Here is a 27,489-nt window from a genome sequence, read left to right as displayed (position 1 = left end):
ATAACAGAATACTTCGAATTTTCTCAAGAACATGATGAACCCTAAAACATAAAACATAAATTCTGGAACCCGAAACCTGAATTTTAATAGTTTTTTCTAAACAGATTTCGGCTAAACATAAACAAGTTAATTCCGAATGAACATATCATTAATCTTTTTCCGAAAATCATGATTTCGAGTTGATACTTATGACTCGAAACCGGCTGTTCAGGTTTTAAAGGTTTCAAAATTCCGTTTTCCAAGTTTCAATCCCAGAATTATGGATACGAAACCAGAACTGACTAATCAACATATGCTCTGATACCACATGCTGGTTCAGTTCTATTTGTTCATGAAGGAAAACAATATAAATCATACCTGTCACAGCAGATAGTGCAGAGGAGAATCCTGTGAGGGAGTTCGACATGCCTGTCATCTTGATCTGGTTCCTCCTTAGGGTGCTAACTGATGATGGGGACTTAGAAACCGAAAAGGGTATCGGTTATGGAGAGGAGGTTTCGTGATGATGTTATGGCTTATGGGGTGTGTGAATTGTGTAACTGAGTAACCCTTAAACCTCCACATAACTCTCCTTATATAAGCACCCAGGAGGAAACCTAATTAGTTACTAATGGTAATATGGTCCATCAACAATTACCAACTAATTAAATAATAGGTTATTATATATTTTGATCTCTATAATGTAAATGATTAAGATGGCTATAGATTAAATATTAATACGTAATATATTTAATCTTACAAGTTGATCTTCATAACTTGTCTTTATTTCTTGATCATAATAATATATTTTAGCTTTTGCAATCATCTGTTATTTTACAGGTTCAACATGAGCGAAATTATTAGTGAATCATGTTTTTCTTATGTTGAAAAAAAAATACTAAAATCACCCAACAAAGTTGATCATCAAAGCTCGATCTAAGTGTTACAGATCTAAATGTGGAATAACTAATACGTTGCTAAGTATTTGGTCATGAAAAGGCAAAAACACCCATGAGTATGATGCTACATTGGTTATTACTTATTGATTAACAAGAAGAGTTCAATTCTTGCCAATCTATGAGTCATGTTCATTAGAGAGAATAGTAGAATAAGGTGATAGTATATATTGTGTATGATACATACAAATTGTTACACCCCAACCGATGGCGGAAACATCTGGGTGAGGCACTGAGCGAAACAGATTGTCCAGGAGAAATCCATAACAACTAATTTACCAAATAATTCATATCATGTCCCATACCATAACTTATCTAAATAAAGCAGTTATTACAGACATAGATTTCTCAAGACAAAACATTGTTTCGACCACTCAAGTTATTAAATGTTCATTTCTAGACTCCATCCTAGCTTGATTCCAGCAAGTAACAAGCAAAGCATCCTAAACACCTGTCACATACGTTAAAATAGAGGTCAATACTCATAGTGTAAAGATGAGCATACAAGTTTAATAGTATAATAGATTGCGAAAAGCGTTTACGCATAACCAGCATGTAACATGTAGCAATGTGAAGCTAGTAGGTTATCGACAATGAAATATGCACAGACGTGACTGTGAGTTGTAGAGTGCGCAACACATATCACCACTGTGACACGTGAAGAAATACACTTAGCAACCCCCGTCCACGACAGGTGTTGAGTCCAAACTATCGTATTATCGTTGCTAAGGTGTCAGGCAACAATCACTGTGTAAACATAACATACAAGCATTCATCGAGTTACACGTATAACATGCAGTAACGCTTAGCGTATAAAAGTGTTTGCGTTGTGTGGTGATTGTGATTTGAATATAAGTAATGTATGTAACACCCAAAAGTGCGTAAAGCAAAAAGGGATCGAGTATAGTCACAGATAGCGTTTAACAAGTAAACACTCTCTTGGATTGAAGGGAGCGCTGAGAGATTAGCCTGAACAGAACGATAACGTAAGCGAAGAACGGCGCGTTAAACGATGCAAATGAAACAAGTGATGAGGGGTCATCTGATCGGATGACAATCCGAACGGATGGTCATTCGATCGGATGACAATCCTTTCAGATGGTCATTCGGTCGGATGGCCATTTGGTTGGATTGCCACTCGTTTTGGATGGATGTGTTTGTGTATGATGGACTTAAAGTTTTCGTTGTAGCATTTTAAAATCAGAGAAGTATCTCTACTTTTCAGGTCGTCCGGTCGAACGGTCGTTCGATCAGACGGCGATCCCTCCGGCGAGGAATTTCTCAGAGAACAAGTTCACAGCAGGATTGTTATTCGATCGGATGGTCTACTGATCGGATGGCAATCCGTTAGAAACAAATGATCTTTGAAAATTATAAAAATGTTTAAGTGTTGGAACCATAAGTCAAACCAATCGGATTGTCATTCGATCAGATGGCAATCCGATCAGAGGGCAGTCCGTTTGGTTGACTGGTTCGTTTTGAAATTCGTTAGGTTCGAAAGATTATGGTTCGATCGAGACGGTATGACGACGTGTTAAACAACGGGAACCCATCAAGTCCTAGCCATTCGATCGAAGTGGGAACCACCAGAGTCCGTTCACTTGACTGTCCGTGACGGTTGTTCTTGTTCAACCCACTGAGTCGGTCATCTCGTTGATAGAAATCAGATCTCAGACCAACACATCACTAGAGAATAAGTGAAGGCCTAAATGAGTCCCGATTCTATCGATTTTGAGTGCATTGAGTGTAAAAGAGCTGAAAGAAAGTTATGAAACCATCTTTCAATCCTTCTAATCTTGAAAATGTTTTGATTATTGCGAAATCAGTGTTTAAACATGTTGAAATCCATTAGATCTGAGTTGTTCTTGGTGGAATGAGGCCAAATCTTGAAGTTCATCTTGAAGTTCATAAGAACTTCATGATGACATCATCCTAGAACACCTCAAATCAGTTGATTTCATGGTTAAAAGTTGAGATTCAAAGGAAAAATGATGAAGAAGTGCGTATAGATCATAGAAGTACAAGATTTGAGGTAGAAACTTACAAGAATCGCGAGGAATCGAAGGAAAAGGCCTGAAAAGTTGAAGAGTCGCACCAGAGCTGTCACATCACTGTTTGTGATTTGACAGGTGCTATTTATAGGCTGCCAAAAGAGGAAAGTGGCGCACAAGTGACGGATCGGATGGCAACCCGATCGGATGGCCATCCGATCCGATGGTCATCCGTACGGATGACCATTCGATCGAATGGTCATTCGATCGAAAGGTTGCCGCGAGTTGGTTTTCGTGCTTTCGTTCCGTGCGTTGAATTTTGCGATGCGTTGCGAGTAAGCGGTGCGATAGTATTAAACAATAGTTATACAAATACTACATCTAACATAAAATCAACATAAATAAACTTGTGTTTAGCGTTTGCGATTAGATTGTGTTGCGATAGAATTGCGATTGCGTTTCGATTAATCACCACAAAACAACTATAAACATGCACAAGTAACACGTAAATAGCACACACACGTAAAACAATATCCAGAACACATAATTCGAGTTGCGATGCGATATCGATAAAGCGATAATCAGATTAGCGATTAACATGCGATTAAACCTCGATTATTAATAGATACTCCACATAATACAACTAAAGTTAACAAATAATTGAATTCGCTTACAAGTCAAGGTGTACAGTCAATAGTTAAGCAAGGAGTGACAGATCGCAATTAGCAATCTTTTCTTCCTTTGACTTTGACTATTACTTTGACTTCGAAGTTGCGGGGTGTTACACAAATGCTTTGCCTCAGATGTGATAGTATATATTGTGTATGATACATACAAATGCTTTACCTTAGGATGTTGGATGGAATTTCTATAAGAAAATGGTACAAGATTGTTGTTGAGTACTACATATCACCTACCATTTAACAGTCAAAGCAACATAAGATTTAAGCACTTGGCTATGTGTGTTAGTTTTTGTGACAGACTTTGATGGAAGTTGAGATAGATAGATGCTTTGGTATATTCTTGATCTGGTAATAATTATTATTTGAACACTGGAATGTCTCACTATGAATTTCTTGGTGGAAGAAATGTAGAACCTTGATTTGTTTAGGTGGGTGGGTGGGAATGGCATGGGGAGTGGATGAATTGGAATACGGTAGAAAAGTCATTGCAAAAGAAACAACCAAGAAGATTGATCTTATTCGAGAATGATTTGAATCAACTTAGAGTTAAAAAAAAGTTGGGTGTCGATAAGACATAGAAGACCTAATGAACATAGTATGGGGGGACTGTATGAGGTTTAAGGTCTCCTTAGGAAAAAGAGTGTAATCCAATCTATACAAACGTTAATGTGTAATCCAATTTAAAAAAAAAGAAGGAAAGTTAAGTCCAACATTTATTATACTTTTTAGTTATTATTATTATTATTTAGTTTTTTTTTTTGCTAAAATGGGACAATATACTTCATGTGCCCCCTTTGAGGCAAATGCTTAGTGGATAACTTACATGTGTTCTGGCAGATGATTGGTATTTGAATTACATTACGGAACACTAATAGAATTCTTCGAAGAACCTATAAGAATCCTCCTATCTTGATTGTGCAAAAAAGTAGGCCTTGTTAACATTCTTTTCCCCAATGATTGGCCATCTTGAAGCATTAAAAGCACTTCAGACACAGTTGGTCTTTTCGAAACAGGTGATTGAGTGCATAATAAAGCAATCTCAATGATCTTCATCACATGTTCTAGTTCATGCTGATTCAATCCCAATGTTTCATCAATGAACTTTATATGTATTTTCTTCTCATACAACTTCCATGCCTGCACCAAAGCATAGCAAACTTTATTAAGAGTTCAAACAATAACAGAAAAAAAGAAGAAAAAATTTGTAAATTACATGCAACCTTCTTATCCTTTATAATTCAAATAAATTCTTATATTTTTAGTATGGAAAAGTATTTGATAACATGCTAGTTTCATGAGCTAAACTTTTCTAACTACATTTCGACACAATCTAGTATTGATATTTGATGTTTTAGTTACGCGGCTATCACATAATCTATAAACACGGATAAAATGTTGGAAATTTTATAAATCATATTATATTATTGATTAATATAATGATTATTTAATATTTAAAGTCAAGATGAATGAGAGATATTGAGCATTAAGTTTGTGTGGTGGACCCTTAAATATGTAGGAAATTGTGCTTGTCACACATAGGTGGAGAGATAAGTGTTTGCTTAGATTTCGTATTGTGTTTTGTTTTGTTTCCGTTTGGTTCATTTCTGATTTATGTACTGTAATCCGAATATTGCATAATAAAATTGTTATTTTATTTTTATTTCTTGAACAGTTGTCCATACATAAATTGTTATTAACTTAACCTGTTGGTGCAGCATTTTGTGTCTGTCGCTTGTTCTTATTACGCTTGTAATGTAATGTAATGTAATGTATGGTCTTTTGGTTTATCGGGTCTGTATGTTTTGGTCGAGTCGACCAAGTCAAGATATCCTCATATCTTGACTTGGTACGGCATTTACATAGTTTTGGTCTGTATTGCAGTGCATGTGTGCAAGTCTGCAAGTGTTTGTCTCTTGTTTAACTGTTTCTGCATAATTGTCTGCAAGTTAGTTTGCTGTTTGCAGCCCTCCACGAAGAACCATTCTTCGTGGAATGTGATCTTCACGAAGAACGTTCTTCGTGCATCAAATGGTTTTTCGTGGATCTGATCAACGAAGAACCTAGTTCTTCGCGGGCTCAAGTTCTTTGTGGGCCCAGTAATATTCTTCGTGATGTTACTGGGCTGGGGTTCTATATAAGGCAGCATATGTGTGCAGAACAATTTAAGAGAGCTTTGGTGAGTCTGTAAACACTGTGTATATGTGTTTGTAACTGTTCTCTTCCATTTAATTAAGATAGTGAATCTTTGGTTACGTGTGTGCTTTATACTTTGCTTTGGTTGCATTCTTACAAGGATTCCGCAGTTGTAATTGTGTTCTAACAACAAGAAAGTAGGTTTCTTGATCCTCCAAGTGGACCTACATAACCTAAGACAGAAACTAACTAGTTTATATCATATCCAATTCAGAAAGTATTATGATAAATAATATGTCACCTATTAAGCGGATAGAGATGCTCAGGATAAGCTAAAGGACAAATCTTTATTTTATCAAAATTGGTTTGTTTTAGTCAATGTATATCTCTCATTATTATTATCTAATGTATATACTTGTTGTTAGGCCATGTGTAGTGGAAAACACAAATAATGCCATTATTTTTGGGTATTTTGCGTCATATGACAGTCCAGTCAGCAATGAGGCATTGTGGGGCATTATGTTAAAAGGGGTGTAGTGGGGCTTGAAATCTTGTGGGGCATTATATTCTAATAGAACTAAATAAAATATAAAAATAAAAACCATAAAAATGCTATTGGCCAAAGATTGGGAAGGTGTGTGGCCATTGGCCAAAAAAATTGAAGGAAGGCGTGGAAAAAAACCCCTAGGACAAAAAATAATTGAAAAAAACGCCCAAGGGGGCGGGTAAGGGGCGTGTTTGGACGTTTTTGGGGAAAAAACGCCTAAAGCTCCACACTACGGGTGTTCATATAGTGAATTTTATCATATCACACATGGTGTTAGAGTAAAGTATGCCATCCTTCAAGAAGGGAAACACTTTATGAAGAGAGAGAGAGAGAGAGAGAGAGAGAGAGGGGGGGGGGAGAGAACCAAAATAGATTTCACTTATTCATTATTGGTTGAAAATCAAATACTTAGTGAGAAGATAAACCTAACTGAAAGGAAACCCCTCTATTGTGGACACGAAGATTGTGATCCATAATTACCCCTAGATGCTGAAATAAAGGAAACATATTAAAGGAAATAACCAATTTGACTTGGTATAATCCTTGAATCTCATAGGTTTCCAGATGGTTCTTTTGGGTCTTAAACTTGGATCGGGTTCAGTGTTTACATAGGCTTAGTTGGTGAAGCGTTTGCACGGGCTTAGTTGTTGACGTCTGCATGGGCTGATTGTCCCGTATCATTACTTCCCGCCTAAAAATCGACCTCGTCCTCGAGATCCTTAGAGAACCTCGGAAATTGGATTTAAATTCTTTAGTAGTTGTGATCTTTACATTTGATAAGGAGTTCAGGTTCACAATCCTTTGTTTTTGCATGTTGATGAGGACCTCCGGTTTGTAAATAGTTAGCTAGTCGCCTATGGGTATAGTCAGGGGCAGCTCATTAGACTCGGTTGATTCGTAACTATGCTTTAACAACGAGACATGGAAAATCAGATGGATTTAGTCGATGATGGTAAAGGTACATGATAGGACATACTACCAATATTTCCCAAAACCCGATAAGACCTAAAATACCATTTGGAGAGCTTATGATATTGGCGATTGTCAACTGTTGATTGCCGGTATTTTTGGAGACAAAAGTAAACCCATCTAACATTAGATTGTCTGTCCATACAACTTTTATTGGCATGGGATGTCTTATGTTGGGTTCGTAGGCCTTGTGGGCCCTACATGGGCTTAACCTGTGGAGCAAGTTTGCTAAAACCTATATAGTCTATACAAATATAATGTATGTACTTGTAATTTGATCATCACTTAAATAAAGAATAACCTAGTTGCCACTCGTGGACGTAGGACAGTCTAGACCAAACTACATAAATCCTTGTGTTCTTTATTTTTCTGCAGTTATATGTGTGTGTTTGCAACCCGATCCTAACAAATAGTATTATAGCTTCAGGCTTGTGAATACTGTTTGATATCCACCCATTCTTTGAGGTTCGTTTCGTACGAAATCACAATCACAGAAGTAGTTTAGATTGAAAGAGAGAGGATTCATGATCTTATTCTGATCCAGATAATTGGTTTGGAGCTTCTACAATGATTTCCATTTCAACATGTACCAACAGATTTACTTTTGAGGGTATTCATGATCCTAAATATTCTGAGCAAGGACGTCATAAGGAAAAGTTCTGGTGAATCATTGACTGAATTACTGGGTGTTGGCAGAAGAAGAAAGAATAACATACACAATAGAAGCCAGAACATAATAAGAAGTCAGTCTAGGGCTCAGAATAATGTAATATGTTGAAAATGCAAGAAAATGGGACATTTTAGTAATCAAAGTCCAAATGAGAGAAAAATACTAACACTACATCATAACTTCCAGTAGATAAAGCTTTAATATGTATTGTGGAGAGTAATGTGGAATCCTAGGTCATGGATTCGGGTGCTTCATTTCACGGTACCAACAACAGTGAAGCATTACAGATTCCAAAGAAATGTGATTTTGGTAAGCTAAGAATAGCGAATGATGAGGTTCTTGATGTTATGAAAAATGGGTAACCTAGATTTGAATACTTAAGCCGGTTCATAGAATTTGAAAAACGTAAGGGCCATTCCAAGTTTGAAGAAGAGATTTATTTTTATGGAACACTTGGATAATTAGGAGCATGAGGTTAGTTATGGGAATGGGCAGTGGAAGGTGGTTAAAGTTAATCTTGTCTTAGCTCGAGGTAGAAAAAGTGGTTCGTTTACATGGTCAGTATATTGCCTAAGGGAGAGGTTATACCAATTCAGAAGAAAACCAATGTCTTGTTCACAGAATCTACGGGCAAAAAAAGGTTTCTTTTGTAGGAGATAAACTTAGAGTAAAAAGTCAGATTCAAGTTGAATGTGCTAGGTACGATTAAAAAAACAAGTCTGGGCTTTTCGTGGGAGTGGAAGCATTGATAATTAGTCAATCAAAGCTTCAGCATAGTTACCAGAGAGTGGGTTAATAGGACCAATGTTCCAACGGTCAAAATCTCTCTAGATGATTACCTGTTGCATATGTAGAGTGTTTGTCCTGAGAGTAACTTAGGATTTGCTCAAAATATTCTGAGCAAGGACGTCATAAGGAAAAGTTGTGGTGAATCATTAATTGAATTACTGAATGTTGGCAGAAGAAGAAAGAATGGCATACGAAATAGAAGCAGGAACATAATGAGAAGTCAGTCTAGGGCTCAGAATGATGTAATCAGGGCCGGCTCATGGGCCATTCAAATGAAGCATCGGCTTTGGGCCTCCAAAATTTTAGGGCCTCCATTTAAAAAAAATTATATGTTTAATATGAATATTAATATTTAATTTGATGACCTAAAGAGATAATTCTCTTTTATTGTAGTGGTTAGGAAATTCAATAGTCTCTGTAGTGATTCATGGTTCGAATCCATGTAGCTTTGTTTTTTAATTAATATTTTTTTATTTTGTTTTAAGTAAGCAGACTCTCTAGGCATAAAAAAGTTTTCTAATTTTTTGTGCATAGAAGGAATAAGATATTGTCATATGCCTCAATTGTTCCCTTCTCATATATATAAGTTAAATCAAAATCGAAAGGATGAATTTGGACATTTAAAAATGTTTTTTTTTTTTTCAGAAAAGGCCTCGATTTTCTTTTCGTTTTGGGCCTCCAAATAGGTTGAGCCGGCCCTGGATGTAATATGTTGAAAATGTAAGAAAATGGGACATTTTAGTAATCAATTTCCAAATGAGAAGAAAGAAACTAATACTACATCATAACTCTCAGTAGATAAAGCTTTAATATGTATTATGAATAGTAGTGTGGAATCCTAGGTCATGGATTCGGGTGCTTCATTTCATGGTACCAACAACAGTGAAGCATTACAGATTCCAAAGCAATGTGATTTTCGTAAGGTAAGAATAGCGAATGATGAGGTTCTTGATGTTACGAAAATAGGTAACTTAGATTTGAATACTTAAGCCGGTTCATAGAATTTGAAAAACGTAAGGGCCATTCCAAGTTTGAAGAAGAGATTTATTTTTATGGAACACTTGGATAATTAGGAACATGAGGTTAGGTACGGGAATAGGCAGTGGAAGGTGGTTAAAGGTAATCTTGTCTTGACTTGAGGAAGAAAAAGTGGTCCGCTTTACATGGTCATTATATTTCCTAAGGGAGAGGTTATACCAATTCAGAAGAAAACCAAAGTCTTGTTCACAGAATCTGCGGGTAGAAAAAGGTTTCTTGTGTAGGAGATAAATTTAGAGCAAAAAGTCAGATTCAAGTTGAATGTGTTCGATAAGATTAAAAAAAACAAGTCTGGGCTTTTCGTGGCAGTGGGAACATTGGCAATTAGTCAATCAAAGCTTCAGCCATAGTTACCAGAGAGTGGTGGGTTAACAGGACCAATGTTCCAACGGTCAAAATCTCTCTAGAGGATTACCTGTTGCATATGGAGAGTGTTTGGTTTCAGAGTATCTTAGGATCTGGTTATTCATGTTAGTGGGAACTGGTAAAAATAGAGGATGGGTCAGAGGCAAACATAACCATGACTGATGTGTTGCAGCTCGGGGGAGCTATATAACGGGCCTTCTACAGTACTGAGGAGAAGGTGGTAGGAGGATCTTAGAGTTTAGATTGAAGAAGTACATCCAAGAGTGCAAAAGAAAGTATTTAAGGCCTCCAAGTGGAAGATTGTTGGGTTCGTAGGCCTTGTAAGCCATACATGGGCATGCGTGTGGAGCAAGTTTGCTAACTCTAAATAGCACTATAAATATAGTGTATGTACTTGTAGTTTGATTATGATCTTAATAAAAATAAATTAGTTGTCACCGTGGACATATGTTAATTTATACCAAACCGTAATCTTGTGGTCTTCATTTTTCTTCAGATTGCTTATGGTGTGTGGTTGAAACCTGATCGTTACATCATAGACTCCTAAACATGTGGTTGTAACTTGATCGAAATAATGATTCACAATGTGCATCATGTAACGATGGTAACACATAATTTACTAACTGTGAGACACGTAGTTGAATCTAGCTTCGTAGTCACATGGGAAAATAATGCTTGCGTGGTCTAAAAAATATTACCATCTACAATCACTAAGAACAAGATGTTTTTCAATAGATATTTGTGTAAAGAAAATTATGGGTTGATTAACACTTTGACCCACTAGTATATGCATCAACACTTCAAGTGTTATCCACTTTACAAGAAAGCAACATCTTAGAGTAGCAATAAGAATATTTGAAAGTTAAATTTGGGATTGGCTACTTAAAACAAGAAAAGTCATAGTGGGATATTGTGCTAATAGTTCTCAAAGGGACTATCGCATGAATATGGGGATGAGCTCAGTACCATATCAATATCGATCCTGGAAAATGCAAAAAGTGAGCATTGGTACCGAAAGCAGATGGTATATGTTCGGTTGTCGAAGGTAAATCGACCCAAAATACCGTACCATACCGAATAGAAAGTGCTTATCCCAAAATATGCAAAAATTGGTTACCGAATTGGTACCAAAAAAGGCTATGGTACCAGTTCGGTACCCTGTAGCAAATGCTGATCCCTACATAAATGTCCACAAAGCAAGCTATTGTTGCATTATCTATAGCGGAAGCAGATATGTAACACCAAAAATATGGCCGCAAAGGGCATTAGATGAAAAATTAAAAGTAACATGCAAAAAATAATTATTAGTTGAAGTGAAAAAGCATCATATTTGACATGAATCTATTGTTGAAGTGAAATAACATCATATTTGACATTGAAGATTTAAACATATTGAGATCAAACATCATTTTATAAGGGAGTTGGTTGCAATAGTAGTGAGTCAGCTTGTTCAATGCAGGACAACAGCCATGCTTATCAGAGCGCTACCTCAAGCAAGGTTTTTAGACCCCTTTGAGATTCGCTTTCCATCATCTTTTAACCAAAGAGAGCGTTGAATAATAGATGACCATTTTTTATTTAGCGTTGTGCTATTTTAGAAAAATTAGGAGATTCATTTGTGTTACCTTAGGAGCATTAGTGGAGTGTTAATTTTCTATCTTAGTTTTTTTAACATTTGTGTCATTCAATTTTTTACGCCTACAAGTTGCCTTTTCTTCTCTTCATAAGATTCAAGATCATTCTAAACAATTTCCACTTTATTCATTTGTCAAAATCCTTGAGGAGACATTTCTTTCACAATCTAATTTTACCTTGTTTAATTGTATTTTTGGTTCTTTTTTGACTTTGATGTTAGAATTTATATTAAAATTCACAAACAAAAATGGTAGATAGTTTAAAGGTGGCAACTCACATGTTCTAGCAGGTATTCCATGGATGGTCTCTCTGAGTTCATGTCGGTACACCTTCGGCCACTAATGATTTCGAGAATCACGATACCAAAGCTGTAAGTATCCACCTTATCTGATAAAGTACCACAAAGTACATATTCTGGTGCGGCGTATCCTCTGTAAATATGTTCATTATATACTAAAATAAAGAAATGATTTCAAATATAAAAGGATACAATGAAGTATACATGCATGCTAAATATAACTTACAATGTCCCGACAAACTTGGTATTAACATGAGTTTCATCTTCAGGGTGAAACCTTGCCAACCCAAAATCCGCTATCTTGGCTTTAAAATCATGACTAAGTAGAATGTTGCTTGATTTGATATCTCTATGAATGATTTTGATATGGAATTCATTGTGTAGATGAGCAAGACCCTTAGCTATCCCAAGTATTATTTCGTAACGCTGGTTCCAGTTCAAAGTACCCCTTTTGGCACCTGCATCATGATTATAGTTACGTTATAATCATACCAACATTTTCAAAAAGAAGATTTCCTCTGAATGACAATCCATAGTTTTACAACTCCAACATACCCCATAAGAACCTGTCAAGACTTCCATTAGGCATATATTCTAAGACTAAAAGCAGATTGGATCCCTCACTCGACCATCCAAGTAGACGTAGAAGATTTCGATGATGAACATTACTTATCAACATGACTTCATTCTCAAATTCTTCTTTTGCTTTTGCGCTATGTATTTGAAGTTTTTTTACAGCCACAACATTGTTATCATCAATGATTGCCTGTTAAACAAAAAAAACCCAATAGAAACGTGAAATAAATTTGTTAGTTGTTAAAATAATAATTTAGAAAAATAATTAATTCCCAGTGTACATATACTACATCTTTGTAGTATATAATTAGGGTTATTGGATTTTAATTATTCTATCTTTCATCTACTGGTCAGGATTAATCCTAACTAATAAAAAAAGTTTAAAAACAATCATAACTTTGAACGTATTTTCCCTTAACGGTCTCATACTAACCGAGTGTTATCCAGTTAGTTTTTTTTTTTGTGACGTGGCACACCACATAAGCATGTTATGTCATCAAAAAGTTAAAGTTTTTGCCGCATAAGGTAGCATGTCATGTCATAAAAAATTAAAGTTTTTGTCACATAAGCATGTCATGTCATATAAAAAGTTATCGTTTATGTCACAAAAGCTTGCTAAGTTAGTAAGTATGGACTATCTTTAAACATTTCCTTTAAAGGTAGGATTGTCTTTAAAAATTTCTTTAGTTGGGTTAATCTCATCCAAAAGATGAAAATTGTGATTATTAAAATTAAACAACCAAATAATTATTGTTCTTCAATGAACAAAAGGAAATGAATTTTTGTTCTTTTGAAAGACCAACAAAGAATTTTATTTCATCCAGGAAATGAATATGTTGACTTATTACCTCAAAAAGTAATATGATATCATGTTCATGTGCTGATCTAGAGGTGGTAAGTTAAATTACAATATTAAGAACCATTTTTACAATTTAAAAAAAAAACATCGGAGTCTTATTTCATGTCATTGTGGAAAAAAAACTTAATTAAGTATTTGATTACCTTAACACTTTTCTTTTCATGAAGTTGTTTTTGTGAAGGAACGTGTTCATCAACGAATTGTCTGATGTAATTTATTAGTAGTCCAATATGAGATTTACGATTTTGTTACCTTGAACACTTCACCAAAACCTCCTCTCCCAAGCATATTTTCTTCACTAAAATTATTGGTTGCCAACTGTAGATCTTTGTAATTGTAATTTAGTGTCCCTTGCAAATCCTCTGGGTGTAAGGGATTATGAAAATGAATGAATAATTCCAATGATTATAATGGAAAGACCAGGATATGAGAAACCCACATGACAAGTATGGACACACAGAAGTAGATAAACAATCACCTTGTTCAGTCTTAGAATTCTTCTTTAGTCGTCGATACGCTAACCATGATACAAATATAAGGAATAAGAGAACTACACCACCAATGGCTCCGCCAATTGTGGCTACCTTACTTGAATGTCGGCCTATCATGTAAAAGTTCCATGGATTAACACGTTAACATGATAAGGTATTATACGTTTCATGCAATTGAAAGATGAAGCGGCCTCACCTCTTAGGATATTTGTGATATCTATTGTCTGGTTAGCACTGAAAAACGGAGTCTCTGAATACCTTGCGAAACAAACCATATCGAAAAACCTTCCTTCTGTGTTGGGAAGACACTCTTTTAATTTGCTATATGCTGTACTCATGCAAGTTCCACAAATGGCTGGGTTTATATTTTCAGCACATTGTGCAATAGCATACACTGTTGCATTTCCACTTGTGACTTGCCTGATGTTTGCTACATACAAATTAGATGTTTTTGGAGTAGCATCTCTGATATCTGATAAAAACTCATCTACACTTTGTGTATATTCTGCTAATGATCGATTTGTTGACACATTGCCACAAGATGAAAGTTGGGTGCTTGCCCCGTCCACTGTTGCATTTGGGTTATCATAGAAGTCATCAAACGACTCGTACCTAATGATCAAATAGCATTTAAAATTAGGACATACTTCTCCAAGCTTAGAATATTAGATTTTAATCATGTTTTAACTTAGGCTAAGCATCTTAGTATATTTGTAGAGTAAGTTATTGATAATTACAAAAATGTCATCTTGTCTTTTTGAGTTTTTCTTTAATTTGTATGTTTAGTATGTTAAGATTTTTTATACAAGAACTTCCCCCCCGATATATAAAGTGAAAAGAATGAAAACAAAATCTAAACTCCACCCACCAAGATTTTTGCTCCAACATAAATTTTTAAGGTGATATATCTGTTTTTATTTGTCATTAACCAAGGCTGACAACCAAATGCACCATACATGATTCTTAAAACATATCATGGATACACATCGGTCAGTAATCCAATCTTCGATCAATTGTTTGTACAATATGGTTTCCCTAGCTCTTTTCATCGCTGTGTTTGTTGTGAACGCGCGGTGCTGCATTGTTTAGAACAAAAAGAGCTAATAGAGATGAGGTTGTGAACAACCAAAAAGAAGTGATGGTAGCTACATCCACTTGCATTTTCCCTTCTAAACATGTCTGGAATGAGATAATAGTTCTACCATGACATGGATGCCACTTCCAAGCTAAATAGATACCCAAACTTAGAAAGTGATGAACTATCTATTCCTTTTTTCTTGTAACCATGAGAGCATGTTACCCGAAATCTCACACGACCGCACCAATAGCCTGCTAACCCGTGGCGTGGGATAAGGTAGAGTGAAGCTTACGCTCCAAGAGGATATGGCAGAAGCCACTAGAAGCAAGATTCGACCACATTGTCAACAAACACTTCATAGTGTAAAATGTATATGAGCGCATATCAATGCTTGGGGCATCCATAATTTAGGGAACCTTATCAACCTCTAACATGATACTCAAATGAAAGATGAGTGACGTACTTAAGAATACCAACATATTAATGGTAATTGGCAATATAAGTGATCAATGCCTTGCTACGATGTAGAGAACCGTATGTTACATGATGAGTTATGGCATCATTTGGAATCCAGCAAACCTACTAACAAATTACAATAGAAAAAGGAAAAAAAAAAGGCTACGTACACTTTAGAATTGAAATAAACAAAAGAACAAAGAAAGGGAGATGAGGAAGTCATGTGGTGGAGGATTTGTTTTTGATATGGGTCCTTAAAACAAATTGCGCATCTCCGTTTAACAATCGTAGTAGTATGTAGCCAGTGATGACACACAATCGTGATATTGCACCAAAATTAGGTATCACGTTAATTATTGGAATGTTTCTTTAATTGTGATATTTTTCTCGGTGTGGAGAACGAAGATACTCATCACCTAAGTTTTATAATCAAGTCAAAAGACAACTAAAGTTTTTCACCTAAGCTGATTAGCTCCTTACTTATAAACAACTTCAAGGTTTATTTATACCCCTAAGCGAGACAATTGTACACTTAATTTTTTAATAATACTTTAATTTCAAACATTATATGGTTCTTATCTATTTTCATTTTTTTCTCCGATTATAAAACTAAGGTTGAGTTATTCTTAGACAGCCTCTTAGATTTAGGAATGGTGTATCCGGAAAAAAACAAAGTTGAGAAAAAAAAGACATAACGACAAAAAAAACACAATGACAAATAAAAAGATATAATGATCTGAACAAAAATTCTAAAATCTAAAAGCTAAAAATCTCGTAGAATTTGACGAAATAATTCGAATGTCGCTAAAATGAGTTAAATCGGAATTCATTTGATGTCATTTCTACGACTTCCTAGTTTTAAAAAGATTATCTATTTGAACCCACCCATATAAAACTATTCTTCCAGTGAATTATCATCCAAGCCAAAGAAACAAAACAAACAATGACGTGTGAGAATAGACCAATTGTGGGTTCGGGGTTGATAATAACAAATCTAAAGTCCGTAAATTTGAAGAAATTGAATTGGAATTCTTTTTTTTTAATTGCAATTTTTTTATTTGTCTATATTTATTTAAATACAATATAGTTTCAATCTAAAAATATGTAACAACTAATTATTAATAAAGTATAGAACTTGGATATGTCACCACTTGCTAGTAGAATGTGAATCAATTTGGTGCTTGCAACTAATGAACTAAGATTAGTTTAGCATATAAGACTAGGTAGAAAAAAAAAAGTCTTAGTTACCTGACGTAGCATTCATCAAGAAAGACGTAAGCGCCGTTGCTTACTATGCACTTGGCCAGTTCGGAAAAGGCAACATCAAAACAAGCCACACACTGCTCGACAGATAGGTAGTTCCGGCACTGGGCTGCTGCGAAAACCGAGTCTCCACCACTTAAATCTTGTGCTCTAGCATATAGTACTCTTTCGCTCAATAATCGCCTTCTCATTTCATCGAAGGTAGAGTTTCGATTCCTGATGAAATTTGAGGTTGGAGCTCTACCACGGCAGTGGTTTGAAATGTTAGTATTGTTAACATCGTCGGTTGACTGTGAAACTGTTGGATCAGTCAACAATAACACTAGCAACACTACTAGGACAGTCATCAGGCCCTGTGAGAATCCAGAACAAATTCAGTAGAAAAGCAAGAGAGGGTTTTGATGGTTGCTTAAGTATTGCTGATTAAAGTGCGCAGGATTGTGGTTTTTACTAGTTTGAGATGAAATTTCTCGAGTTTAAACTCACATGGGTGGTCAATCGTAGCAGCCTGGATCGTTAAGAAAAAAACAATATATAATAGCTGTGTGGAAATAGTGTATGAAAAGTCCAACAAAATGCTGACTGCCAATCACTAGCTTCAGATTACATACACACTCTTTTCGATTAGTATAAAAAAAATTTCTATGCACCAATATCTTTATGGTATTATTAAAGGGTCTCTGTTCCCATTTAAGAAGAGAAAAAAAAAAGAGATGAAAATATAAAAAATCTATGTTTTCGAGTTTTTTTTAAGGATAGAAGGGGAGCGAAAAGAGAAGAAAATTTGTCCATATATTCATCCTTCTAAATTGGAGAAATTAGGAGAGAAAATATTATTAATTACTAAATTGCTCTCATATCTAATTAAAATATTTTATGTTTAAATGGTATAATGGTAAAATTGTTCCTTTCTTTTCTTTTTCTCCGAACTCGGAAACACATAAAATACTTAATTTCTTCTTTTTTCCTTTATTTTTAATTAAACTCGGGAACACGAAAAAAATCATATCTTTTCCTTCCTTTTCTCTGTTAATTTATTTTCCTTCTCATCCCTGTTAAATAAGACTCAAATAAGACTCGAGAACACATTAGTGATTGGACTACTAAAATTTATTTACGTCTCACATGGGGTATTTTTAATAGGGGATGGGTACGCTTAGATACACCAGCTTATGTTTATAATAAATTTATGTATAAGTTCTATATAAAGTTTTGTTTGAATATTTAACATTTTTTGTTAATAATGTGTGTTAATCAAATTATCTTATTTATAAATTGAATAGTATATTACAATAGTTATTAAAATTGGTATCTATTCCTGATGTGTGCTTTTAACTAATGAAATATTCAAAAACAAAATTTTATATTAAACAGGTATAAATACAATTAACCATAGTTATCAATACTCACATTATCTTTTATAGTTATGATCTCGAAATCTTTCTATACTAATAAACAAAAATTCTTTTTGTACACGTGTCATTCTCTGGTAATTTCTCAACTTTATTTTTTTATTTATCTCTTTTATTAAATAATAATAATAATAATAATAATAATAATAATAATAATAATAATAATAATAATAATATTAAACATCAATTTAACTAAATCTATTTATCTCTTTTGTTTTCATAATCTGAAATTGATTTCTTTTTTAACTCTAAAGTTTCAATCTTTGGCAATTTAAGTCTAAAGTTTCAATCTTTGGTATTTTAACCCTTTGATTAATTTGATTTTTCACTTCTAATTCAAAAGTTTTCATCTTTTTGCAATTTAACTCCTTTAATTTTTTTTTACTTTCAACCCAAAACTTTTCATCTTTCGCAATTTAATCTCGACATTTTTTTTTAATTTCAACTTTAGTCTCTTATATACTTTTCATTTTTCATAAGTTCTCCGTTTAACGTGTCATTCTAAATTTCCGAGTTAACACGTCGCGACGTGCGTGTGGGGTCCAACGTTTTTTCATCTATTTTTTTCCTGTTTGACATGTCCGTCGCAGCACGTCTATTTTTCCTGTTTGATAGGTCTGTCGCAACGTGCGATTGATTATTTTTTTATCGGTTTTACACATAGGCTCGTGGTCATGTGAGAAACATTTGCCTTTCATGTAACATAATATATAACTAATGAATCCCCGCCGCATTGCGGCGGGTGATAATGCTAGTTTTTGAATATAGAACCTTTCAAAGTCCTCTTCCATCATGAAACAAACAATTCTTTTTTTGTTCGTAAAAAGAAAATTAAATATCATCTAGTGGGGAACCATATATATAAGTGACTTTATCTCCACCAAGTCTTAAATAAGAGGGTTTTTTTTTTCTTTTTTTAACTGTAAATTTCATTTTAAACTCCACCAAGTCTTTAATAAGAGTTTTTATATTTGAGTCTTGCAATGCTTCCAATTTGGCCAATTCAATTCGTTTCGGATTAGCTTGGACGCATTCAACGTGATGGTTCCACACTTACCCCAGCTTCCACATGTATATATTAAATTCTACATCTTGAGAAGTCTAATTGTGGCATTATTACTTATTAACTGCAACATGTATTTCGAAATCTTTCGAACGTTGAATCAAATCCAAAGACTTTGACTCCCGTAATTAACTACACTGCTTCAAACTTGTGATATCTATTGTATGATTTTTTTAACGACGACAATGATATACATAATATGAAACAAAGATGCAAACAAAGTTCTATCAAGGAGCTAGAACCATGGCAAAAACAACATTAAATAAAGTTATGGATCTTAGACAAAGATCTTGGGTTAGATGGGCCAAGGAGGGTGATGAGAACTCCCCGTTCTTTCATTCTATGATTAATTGTAGGAAAGCTTCTAACGTCATTCACGGGCTTGATGTCGGTGGAGTATGGGTCGCCAAACCCTCCTTAGTTAAGAAGGAAGTGTTCAATTTTTTTAGGTCCAAGTTTGTGGAGGAGTGTGTGAACCGTCCTAAGTTGTGGTGTCGTAAGTTGAAAAAAATCTCGGATTCTGATGCCTCGTGGTTGGAAGCTCAGTTTTCGGCGGAGGAAATTAAATCTGCGGTGTTTGACTGTGGAGATGATCGGGCTCGAGGGCCGGACGGCTTTAACTTTAGGTTTTTTAAACGATTCTGGGGGCTTTTCGAGGCTGACTTTGTGAGGTTGATGGCTGCCTTCTTCGAGGCGGGTCTCATAAATTTTGGTTGTGGCTCATCTTTTATTGCTCCGGTTCCCAAAAAGAGAGATCCGTCGGGTCTGAACGACTATAGGCCCATTAGCCTCGTTGGTGTTGTGAATAAGGTTATTTCTAAGGTCCTTGCGAACAGGCTCAAGAAAGTTCTCGGGTCGGTTATTTCGGATTCTCAATCGGCTTTTTTGGGTGGTAGATTCATTCTTGACGGTCCTCTCATTATCAATGAGGTAAGCTCGTGGATTAAAAAGCAGAAGAAAAAAGCTTTTCTTTTCAAAATTGATTTCGAGAAGTCTTATGACAATATCAACTGGGGTTTTGTGGTTTTAGGTCCACCCGGAGGATCGACTAACCTCTATTTCCTGTTTTCCGACAAACCCGTGAGTGCGGAATCCAAACGGGTAAGTTAAACAAAGTTACGAACACGTAAAACACAAGATTCACCGATTAACACTCCAATGTATTAATCTAGAAAACTGTTACAAAGCAATGTTTACAAGATGCTCTCATAAACTCTCAGTGTGTGTGTTTATAGTGTGTTCGCTCTGAAATCTATTCAGACTTCGCTCTCTCTGTGTTCCCTAAGTGTTTCTGTTTGTTCTGCTGTGTATATATAGTAACACCTCGACGAAATCAAGTGGCCAACGAAATCCCAGCGACGAACATTCAAGGACCAGACGAAATCAAGTGATTTCGTCCCAAATGGGGATTTCATCACAAGGGGATTTCGCCACTTATTGGATTTCGCCATCAGCCACATGTTGGGCCTTGTCATGTTGGGCTTCTTCAATGGTGGGCCAAACACAAACAAACAATACACTACATAAGCTAATCATGCATACTGCACATACGCCGTTGCATGTACATCAAATGTTACAAAGTAGATAACATACCGAGTCAAGACAGGAGGATGTCTTGACTACGGCCTTCACTTCGTAGTCGAGTCGAACCGAGTCGAGCCGTATCCACATAATATGTATCAACAAACTCCCCCTTGGATGCTGCTTGCGAGGTTCGTAATCTCGTTCTCCATCTCTTGATGGTTCTTTTTCTCGGAAAGGATCTTCAAAGTCTTCACGTGTTGCACGTAAAAAGTGTATTAACAAACTCCTGCTTTTATCTAGGAAGTGTATCAATAAACTCCCCCTTTGATTATGCTTGTGAATCTTTTGATCTTCAATGCTTGAGATCCTTGTGGTGTTGATAATTGATCAACGGCAACTCGATCATCTTTATCATTTGAGTGCCTTCACATCGTGTCTTCATTCCGAAGCTTGTCATCGAACATGTTCTCCTTGCCTTTAGTATCTGCACATGCAAGAAAGCTAAACGCGTAATGAGAACTACTGCTTGGAATATAGTTAACATAAACAAACGACACATATGAGACCAATTTTCATTCAACTACTGTCCGACAATTTGGTTTGAAAAGTTAACAGATTTTTCAATTTTGATTATTAACTTTCAAAAATTGCAAACTCTGACCGTTTATGAAGATTCAGTCGTTTTGGTTTTCATCAGATTTCAGGCAACGAAGACTTGAGTTCCAACATCGGTTAATCAAAACTAAAGTAGAAATAAAATCTTTTTGGCTTTTATAACGTTTAAATTAAAATACACCTAATCTTTTTGGCATTTTGAATATTTCAAACTTAAAGACTGAAAGTAGTAAATAAACATATACAGAGTTACAGAAACTAAGAAAAGTAAATATATACAAACATTCTTTTTGCGAGTTTCGAGGGTAAGAGAATCATATCAGTGTACGGTCATGTCAAACGCTCTTGTTGTTCTTTTTGTTAACATTTAGATAAACATCCTATAACGATTATCGGTATTGTTATCCACATAAACTCAACTTATCAGATGTAATCATGGCGAGGGGATACGTTAAGGTATGATTTATTCTTACCGACCGGTGTTCATCCACATCACGACACATTCCCGTATCAAGGTATGCACGGGAATTCATCTTACTGGTGAGTATATCATTTATCATCTGTTTTGCCGTATATGAAAATGTGAGATACTCACTTATTTTGATTGAAAACAAGCCCTATGTGATAGAATCACTTATTGATGAGGAACTTGATTTTCAGATGCATGAAGGGCACAAGAGCAAGTCCGTGAACAGGTCAGTACTAGCGTACAACAAAAAGACGAACTTGACTCCTGGATAAATGTGATATAATATCACTAATTTTGTGGACATGTGATTGTTGATCACTTATTGAGGTCGTATGCAGTATGTACACGTATGTATGATATCATGGAAGATCTAGACTTCGTCTCTGTTTGTTTCGGTAAAAGAAACAACCATGATACCCAGATGATAAACAGCATAAAGACCACATATCTCAGAACCTTGGCAATCTCTCAAACGAAATTTCGGTACTAAGACCATATGCCAATGAATGGTTCCCACCTGGTCTTCAGTCGATTTAAGTTTATATCACCCTGCACACTTTAAGATGATTGTGAGCCTACCGATACATCTTATATAGAGCTGCTTAACATTTTTGATTTTACATTTCACTTTAAAGAGGTTTAGACAGACCACTGATGTACTATCATATTCTCTTTTGCTCGCCAGGAAACTCATTTGTGTTTTTCTATTGTTTTTGAGTTTTTGAAATTTTTTGATGTTTTTGAATTTTTCAAATTTTTGGAATTACTCCCCCTAAAATCAACAAACTTACAATAATTTAAAAACACAAAGATATTTACAAAAACGATTTTCCGATGCGGATTTACTCTTGCTTGACCTTAATGCCGTTTACCAATAATAAAAAGTCAAATCTGGATTTATCAAATGCTTTGGTAAAAAGGTCGGCACGTTGGTCATCGGTAGGGACTTTAACAACATCGATTAGCCTTTTATCAAAGCAATCACGTATGAAGTGATACTTAATTTCGATGTATTAGGTCAAAGAGTGCTGTACGAGAGGATAATAATTCATAAAGCAACTTAAATATCGACAAGTATAGGAGAGATTAGAAATTCAAAACCGTATCCTACAACTGCTTCGTGCATTGCAAGGAATCTAAGTGGTCTCCTAAGCTGGATATCCACCAGGTGTGGATTTCAAAGTCGATTTTGTAGCTACTGAGAAATCTCTTCACAGCAACAAGATCATAGACCTCTGGGTCCGGATGGTCTTCCACATTGCACCAGCGAAGGTCTTTGACTTTCTCTTTGAAAAGTACTGTGCGGTTGTTCAATCCACGCCAAGGCATCCGCACACCCGGTTGGTTTGTTCAACAAACGCATTTTCTTCCATCACACTGCGAAGAAATTTACACTGCACGTTCATCTTGTTGATTTTGAACATCAGACGTGCTGCAGGTGCGTACATTTTGATTGAATCTATCCTGTCGACCCGATCAAAAACCATAACAACCAAATTTTGGCACATTTTTCATCTTGTTGAATTTTTCGAATTCATTCAACCACATTCTTTCATCAGACATTTTTGTCTTGTTTTCTTTTCTCTCCATCAAAGGCAACAATATTCTCCTTGGATACAACAATGTTTCGGAACCTTATGTCGCCAATCTTGTGCATGGACGCTCCACTATCAACAATCCTAAGACTATCAATAGTTCCTCCTGGAACATCCTGCACACTCGTTCAGAGATTAGTTGGAAAGGGGACCCAAGCCTTCACAGACTTGGGTCGTCCGTCATCATCGAGAATTGTGACATCCATTTCCCGATGATTCGGAATTAATCTAGCTCCCCCTGAAACAGTTTCCGATTTTGGTTTCCAAATCTGTTTTTTTTTTCATGTTTAACATTTGATTCAACAGATTTTGTTTGGACAACCTCCGGTTTTAAAACCTATTCAACATTTTTCCGTTGTTTCTTTATCTGTTTCACTTCTTGTTGTTTAACAAGACAAGGGTCCTGTTTTGGTGAAACAGATCTTTTATGGTATTTGTTACCACGGGGGGGTTCAACATTTGACTTTCCCTTGGTGAGATATGGACAATTCTTAACAATGTGTCCATACTCACAGCATTCAAAGCATGATCTCCGCTCAACAAACCTCGGAGTATCATAACTGTAAGAGCTTGATGATGAGCTTCGTGATCTTGAGGTACTTGGTCCTACATCACAACCGTTTGTGTGTTGTGTGTAATTGTTTTGACTGTTTCTTTTCAAAATTTTAACTTGTTTAACAAAATCCGTGTTGGATTTGTTTTCGAAAGTTTCAATTTTATCAGTCCCTCTGGATTTCACGAAGTTCACCTTCTGAATCTTTTTCTTGTTTTGGCTCTGTTTGCCTTTTCCATTTCCTTGGGCAGCGTGATTTTGCTTTCGTTGATTGTTTTGTTTTTGCAATTTTTGATTCCCATATTTCTTTCTAACTTCGGATTTTGGGATAGGAGCACACTGAGTTACTACAACTCTTGGGCTCGACTTTCCCAAAAACTTACTGGTAGAATCTTCAAAAACTTTATCAATCAAAGATTGATTGACATTCTTGATTGAAAAATCATTGTCTGAGTATATTTTATCAGATCCAATCAACGTGTAAAGCAAGTTCACGCTTTCACAACTTCCAAATGAGGATTCAACAGAATTGGCTTTAGCAGTCACAAACGGTTTTGCAGGTGGATCACAAAGAATGTAATTTTCGAGAGGTATGTTTTCCTCTTTTGTTACCGTTTCTGACTGTTTAGAGTTAGTATCCTCGGATTCATCATCTGACGAATCAGCATCCTCAACAATGACTGGAGGATCCTGATTTCGTTCAGCTATTGACACTTTCACATCTGCTGATTCATCCGAATCTGAGGATACTTCCTTTTTGTAACCTAGCCCAAATGTGAATTCCTCAAGGCTCAATGAAACCGAGGGCTCAAAATGAGGTTTATTTTCCTCATCAGGCATCGAAGAATAATCGTGTTTAATAGGTGGTGGACATTTCTTATAACCTATGCACGTGACATCATTTTTCTTTTTCTGTATGTCAATGATGTGATCCAGCACATACCTAGAGTTTGAATAACTATTCAGCTTAAGCTGGATCGCCTCACTTTCACACTTAGCACATGCCAATTCTTTTTGCATTAACTCGAGCCTATTGATGTAAAGGTTTATTTCGGTTTGTTTTCTTGAAACCATTTTTTTAGCTCGGTCTTATCTTCTTTTAATGTTTCAATTATCTTTTTAAATTCCTTTTCATAATTTTCACGAAACATGTTGGCCTATGTGCATTTTGAAAGATCCACGATCAAATGTTGATTGTGGATATTGGTCACATCATATTTGCTTTGCAAATCATCATATTTGCTTTGCAAATCAGACAATTTAACATTTCATCCAACACACATATCACATCTATCACAACTATTAGAATTTGATTCATCGACACGTACCTGACTGGAATCACTCTCAGATGTTGACCTATCTGCATCAGAATCAACAACCTCCCTTGATGATTCATATTCAGATCCATCCTTGCTTGAACTTGAGCTTGAAGTTGTAACATCTTCAACTGAAGTTGAAACGTCTTCAACTGAACTACTGTCATGTTCAGAACTGTCATCGTTTCGCGATGATTCACCATTGCTAGCATCTTTGACAATTTTAGCATAAAACGTCGTTTTTGTTTTACTACAGTTCCTTGGATCAAGAGATGATGGTGCAACAGTAGAACGATGGCGCTGTGAGGCAACTGGTGGTAATGGATTTCCATACAAGTATGTGGTTGGGGCTGGCTTTACAGGAACTTGTATCGAATTGCCATACAAATCTGTGCTTGTGACAAACGTCGTTTGAAGTGGAGCATGTGAAGCGACTGGTGGTAATAGATTTCCATACAAATCGGTTACTAAGTCCTTTCTCGTATACGTTTTATTTGACGGCGTGGGAGATTCGGCCCATGATGGAAATAAACGCGTGTTTATATACTTGCTCTCTGCAGTTGACGGAGTACCCCACCAAGCCGGATTCATTTTGAAAGTCTGTTGATTAAAACCTGCTTACACACTTCAAACAAAACTGTTAAATATGAATTTGAAAGCTTCTGATAATAATATCACAAATATGTTTGACGAAATTGTAAGATGTTTTCGTCCAAATCAGAAGTGATTTCGTCGAGGACTTGTGTGACGAAAATAAGGAGGATTTCGTCGAGGATTGTGTGACGAAATTAGTGTGCTTTCGGTGCTGAACACATATGAAGAAAATTGAGGGATTTAGTCCAGCTGGGATTTCGTCCAGGGTGTTTTCGTTCAAGACTAGTGATTTCGTCCAGCATATGGTTCACAAGGGATTTCGTCCAGCACAAGTTGCACAAGTGATTTCGTTGACAATTTTGACTAGACAAAAAGATATTATCAAATCAAATCTAAATCTTATCCTTCTGACACAATAAGCCCAATTTGTCAAACACCAACTTATCTTTATCTATTAAAACCTTATCCACTGACACAAACCTTCAAATGGCCAAATTGTCAAACACTCTAACCTGTTTTTCAACAACACATCATTTCAATGTACAAGATATTCAAACAATTGTATTATAATAATAACAACACAATAATTCAATCACAAATCAGATCAAACATAGATAATATTCAAGAACAGTTTGAAGGCCACAAAGAACTTTATAAAGATCTGATGAAAATATGACTTTTCCGGCAACTGATAAATTTTCCAAAAATCAAATTTTTGTGAGAAACTTCAATAAAAACCTTAATACAACATGTATAACAAAGATTTAACAAGGTTTTTATAAGAACAATCAGCAAAAACACAAGATTTTCAAAGATTTAAACCTGATTTTTCTGAAAATACAAACTTTCTGTTTCAAAAATCAAGAACAAATCTGGAAACACATGAAAATCTACTTGGTTTTAACAAGGAATCGAGTCAAACGCTCTGATACCAATTGTAGGTCCACCTAGAGGATCGAGTAACCTCTATTTCCTGTTTTCCGACAAACCCGTGAGTGCGGAATCCAAACGGGTAAGTTAAACCAAGTTACGAACACGTAAAACACAAGATTCACCGATTAACACTCCAATGTATTAATCTAGAAAACTGTTACAAAGCAATGTTTACAAGATGCTCTCATAAACTCTCAGTGTGTGTGTGTTTACAGTGTGTTCGCTCCGATATCTATTCAGACTTCGCTCTCTCTGTGTTCCCTAAGTGTTTATGTCTGTTCTGCTGTGTATATATAGTAACACCTCGACGGAATCAAGTGGCCAACGAAATCCCAGCGACGAACATTCAAGGACCAGACGAAATTAAGTGATTTTGTCCCAAATGGGGATTTCACAACAAGGGGATTTCGCCACTTATTGGATTTCGCCATCAGCCACATGTTGGGCCTTGTCATGTTGGGCTTCTTCAATGGTGGGCCAAACACAAACAGACAATACACTACATAAGCTAATCATGCATACTGCACACACGTAGTTGAATGTACATCAAATGTTACAAAGTAGATAACATACCGAGTCAAGACAGGAGGATGTCTTGACTACGGCCTTCACTTCGTAGTCAAGTCGAACCGAGTCGA

At 35.7% G+C, this 27,489-nt stretch overlaps 1 protein-coding gene across 3 annotated transcripts; it reads right to left on the bottom strand.

Annotated features, from left to right (window-relative positions):
• Positions 1–1,271: 1,271 nt before the first annotated feature.
• Positions 1,272–17,404, bottom strand: LOC110939847 (cold-responsive protein kinase 1). 3 transcript variants are annotated; one of them, XM_035982799.1, is made up of 9 exons: positions 16,763–17,404; positions 14,177–14,592; positions 13,968–14,090; positions 13,742–13,851; positions 12,610–12,820; positions 12,281–12,512; positions 12,034–12,187; positions 4,433–4,746; positions 1,272–1,386 (listed from the first exon to the last, which is right to left on the bottom strand). In XM_035982799.1, the coding sequence occupies exons 1-8, from the start codon at positions 17,122–17,124 to the stop codon at positions 4,468–4,470; spliced, it is 1,887 nt and encodes a 628-aa protein (XP_035838692.1). In that variant the 5' UTR covers positions 17,125–17,404; the 3' UTR covers positions 1,272–1,386; positions 4,433–4,467. The 3 variants fall into 3 exon arrangements, with proteins under 3 accessions (XP_035838692.1, XP_022037113.1, XP_022037114.1); XM_022181421.2 differs by lacking the exon at positions 1,272–1,386 and having other exon boundaries at positions 4,337–4,746; XM_022181422.2 differs by lacking the exons at positions 1,272–1,386; positions 4,433–4,746 and adding an exon at positions 10,866–11,103.
• Positions 17,405–27,489: the final 10,085 nt, after the last annotated feature.

Source organism: Helianthus annuus, chromosome 14, assembly GCF_002127325.2.
Source record: "Helianthus annuus cultivar XRQ/B chromosome 14, HanXRQr2.0-SUNRISE, whole genome shotgun sequence".
NCBI lineage: Eukaryota > Viridiplantae > Streptophyta > Magnoliopsida > Asterales > Asteraceae > Helianthus > Helianthus annuus.
Note: the sequence above shows the minus strand (reverse complement) of the source record. Positions and strands in the feature narration are given on the sequence as shown.

What these genes read in the sequence shown, in the direction of transcription:
- LOC110939847 (XM_035982799.1), bottom strand. Translation starts at nt 17,124, where the DNA reads ATGACTGTCCTAGTAGTGTTGCTAGTGTTATTGTTGACTGATCCAACA. An exon ending in TATCACAAATATCCTAAGAG is followed by an intron (nt 14,091 to 14,176) that starts GTGAGGCCGCTT and finishes TTTACATGATAG; the next exon opens with GCCGACATTCAAGTAAGGTA. An exon ending in GTTTTGGTGAAGTGTTCAAG is followed by an intron (nt 12,821 to 13,741) that starts GTAACAAAATCG and finishes TTTGTTTAACAG; the next exon opens with GCAATCATTGATGATAACAA.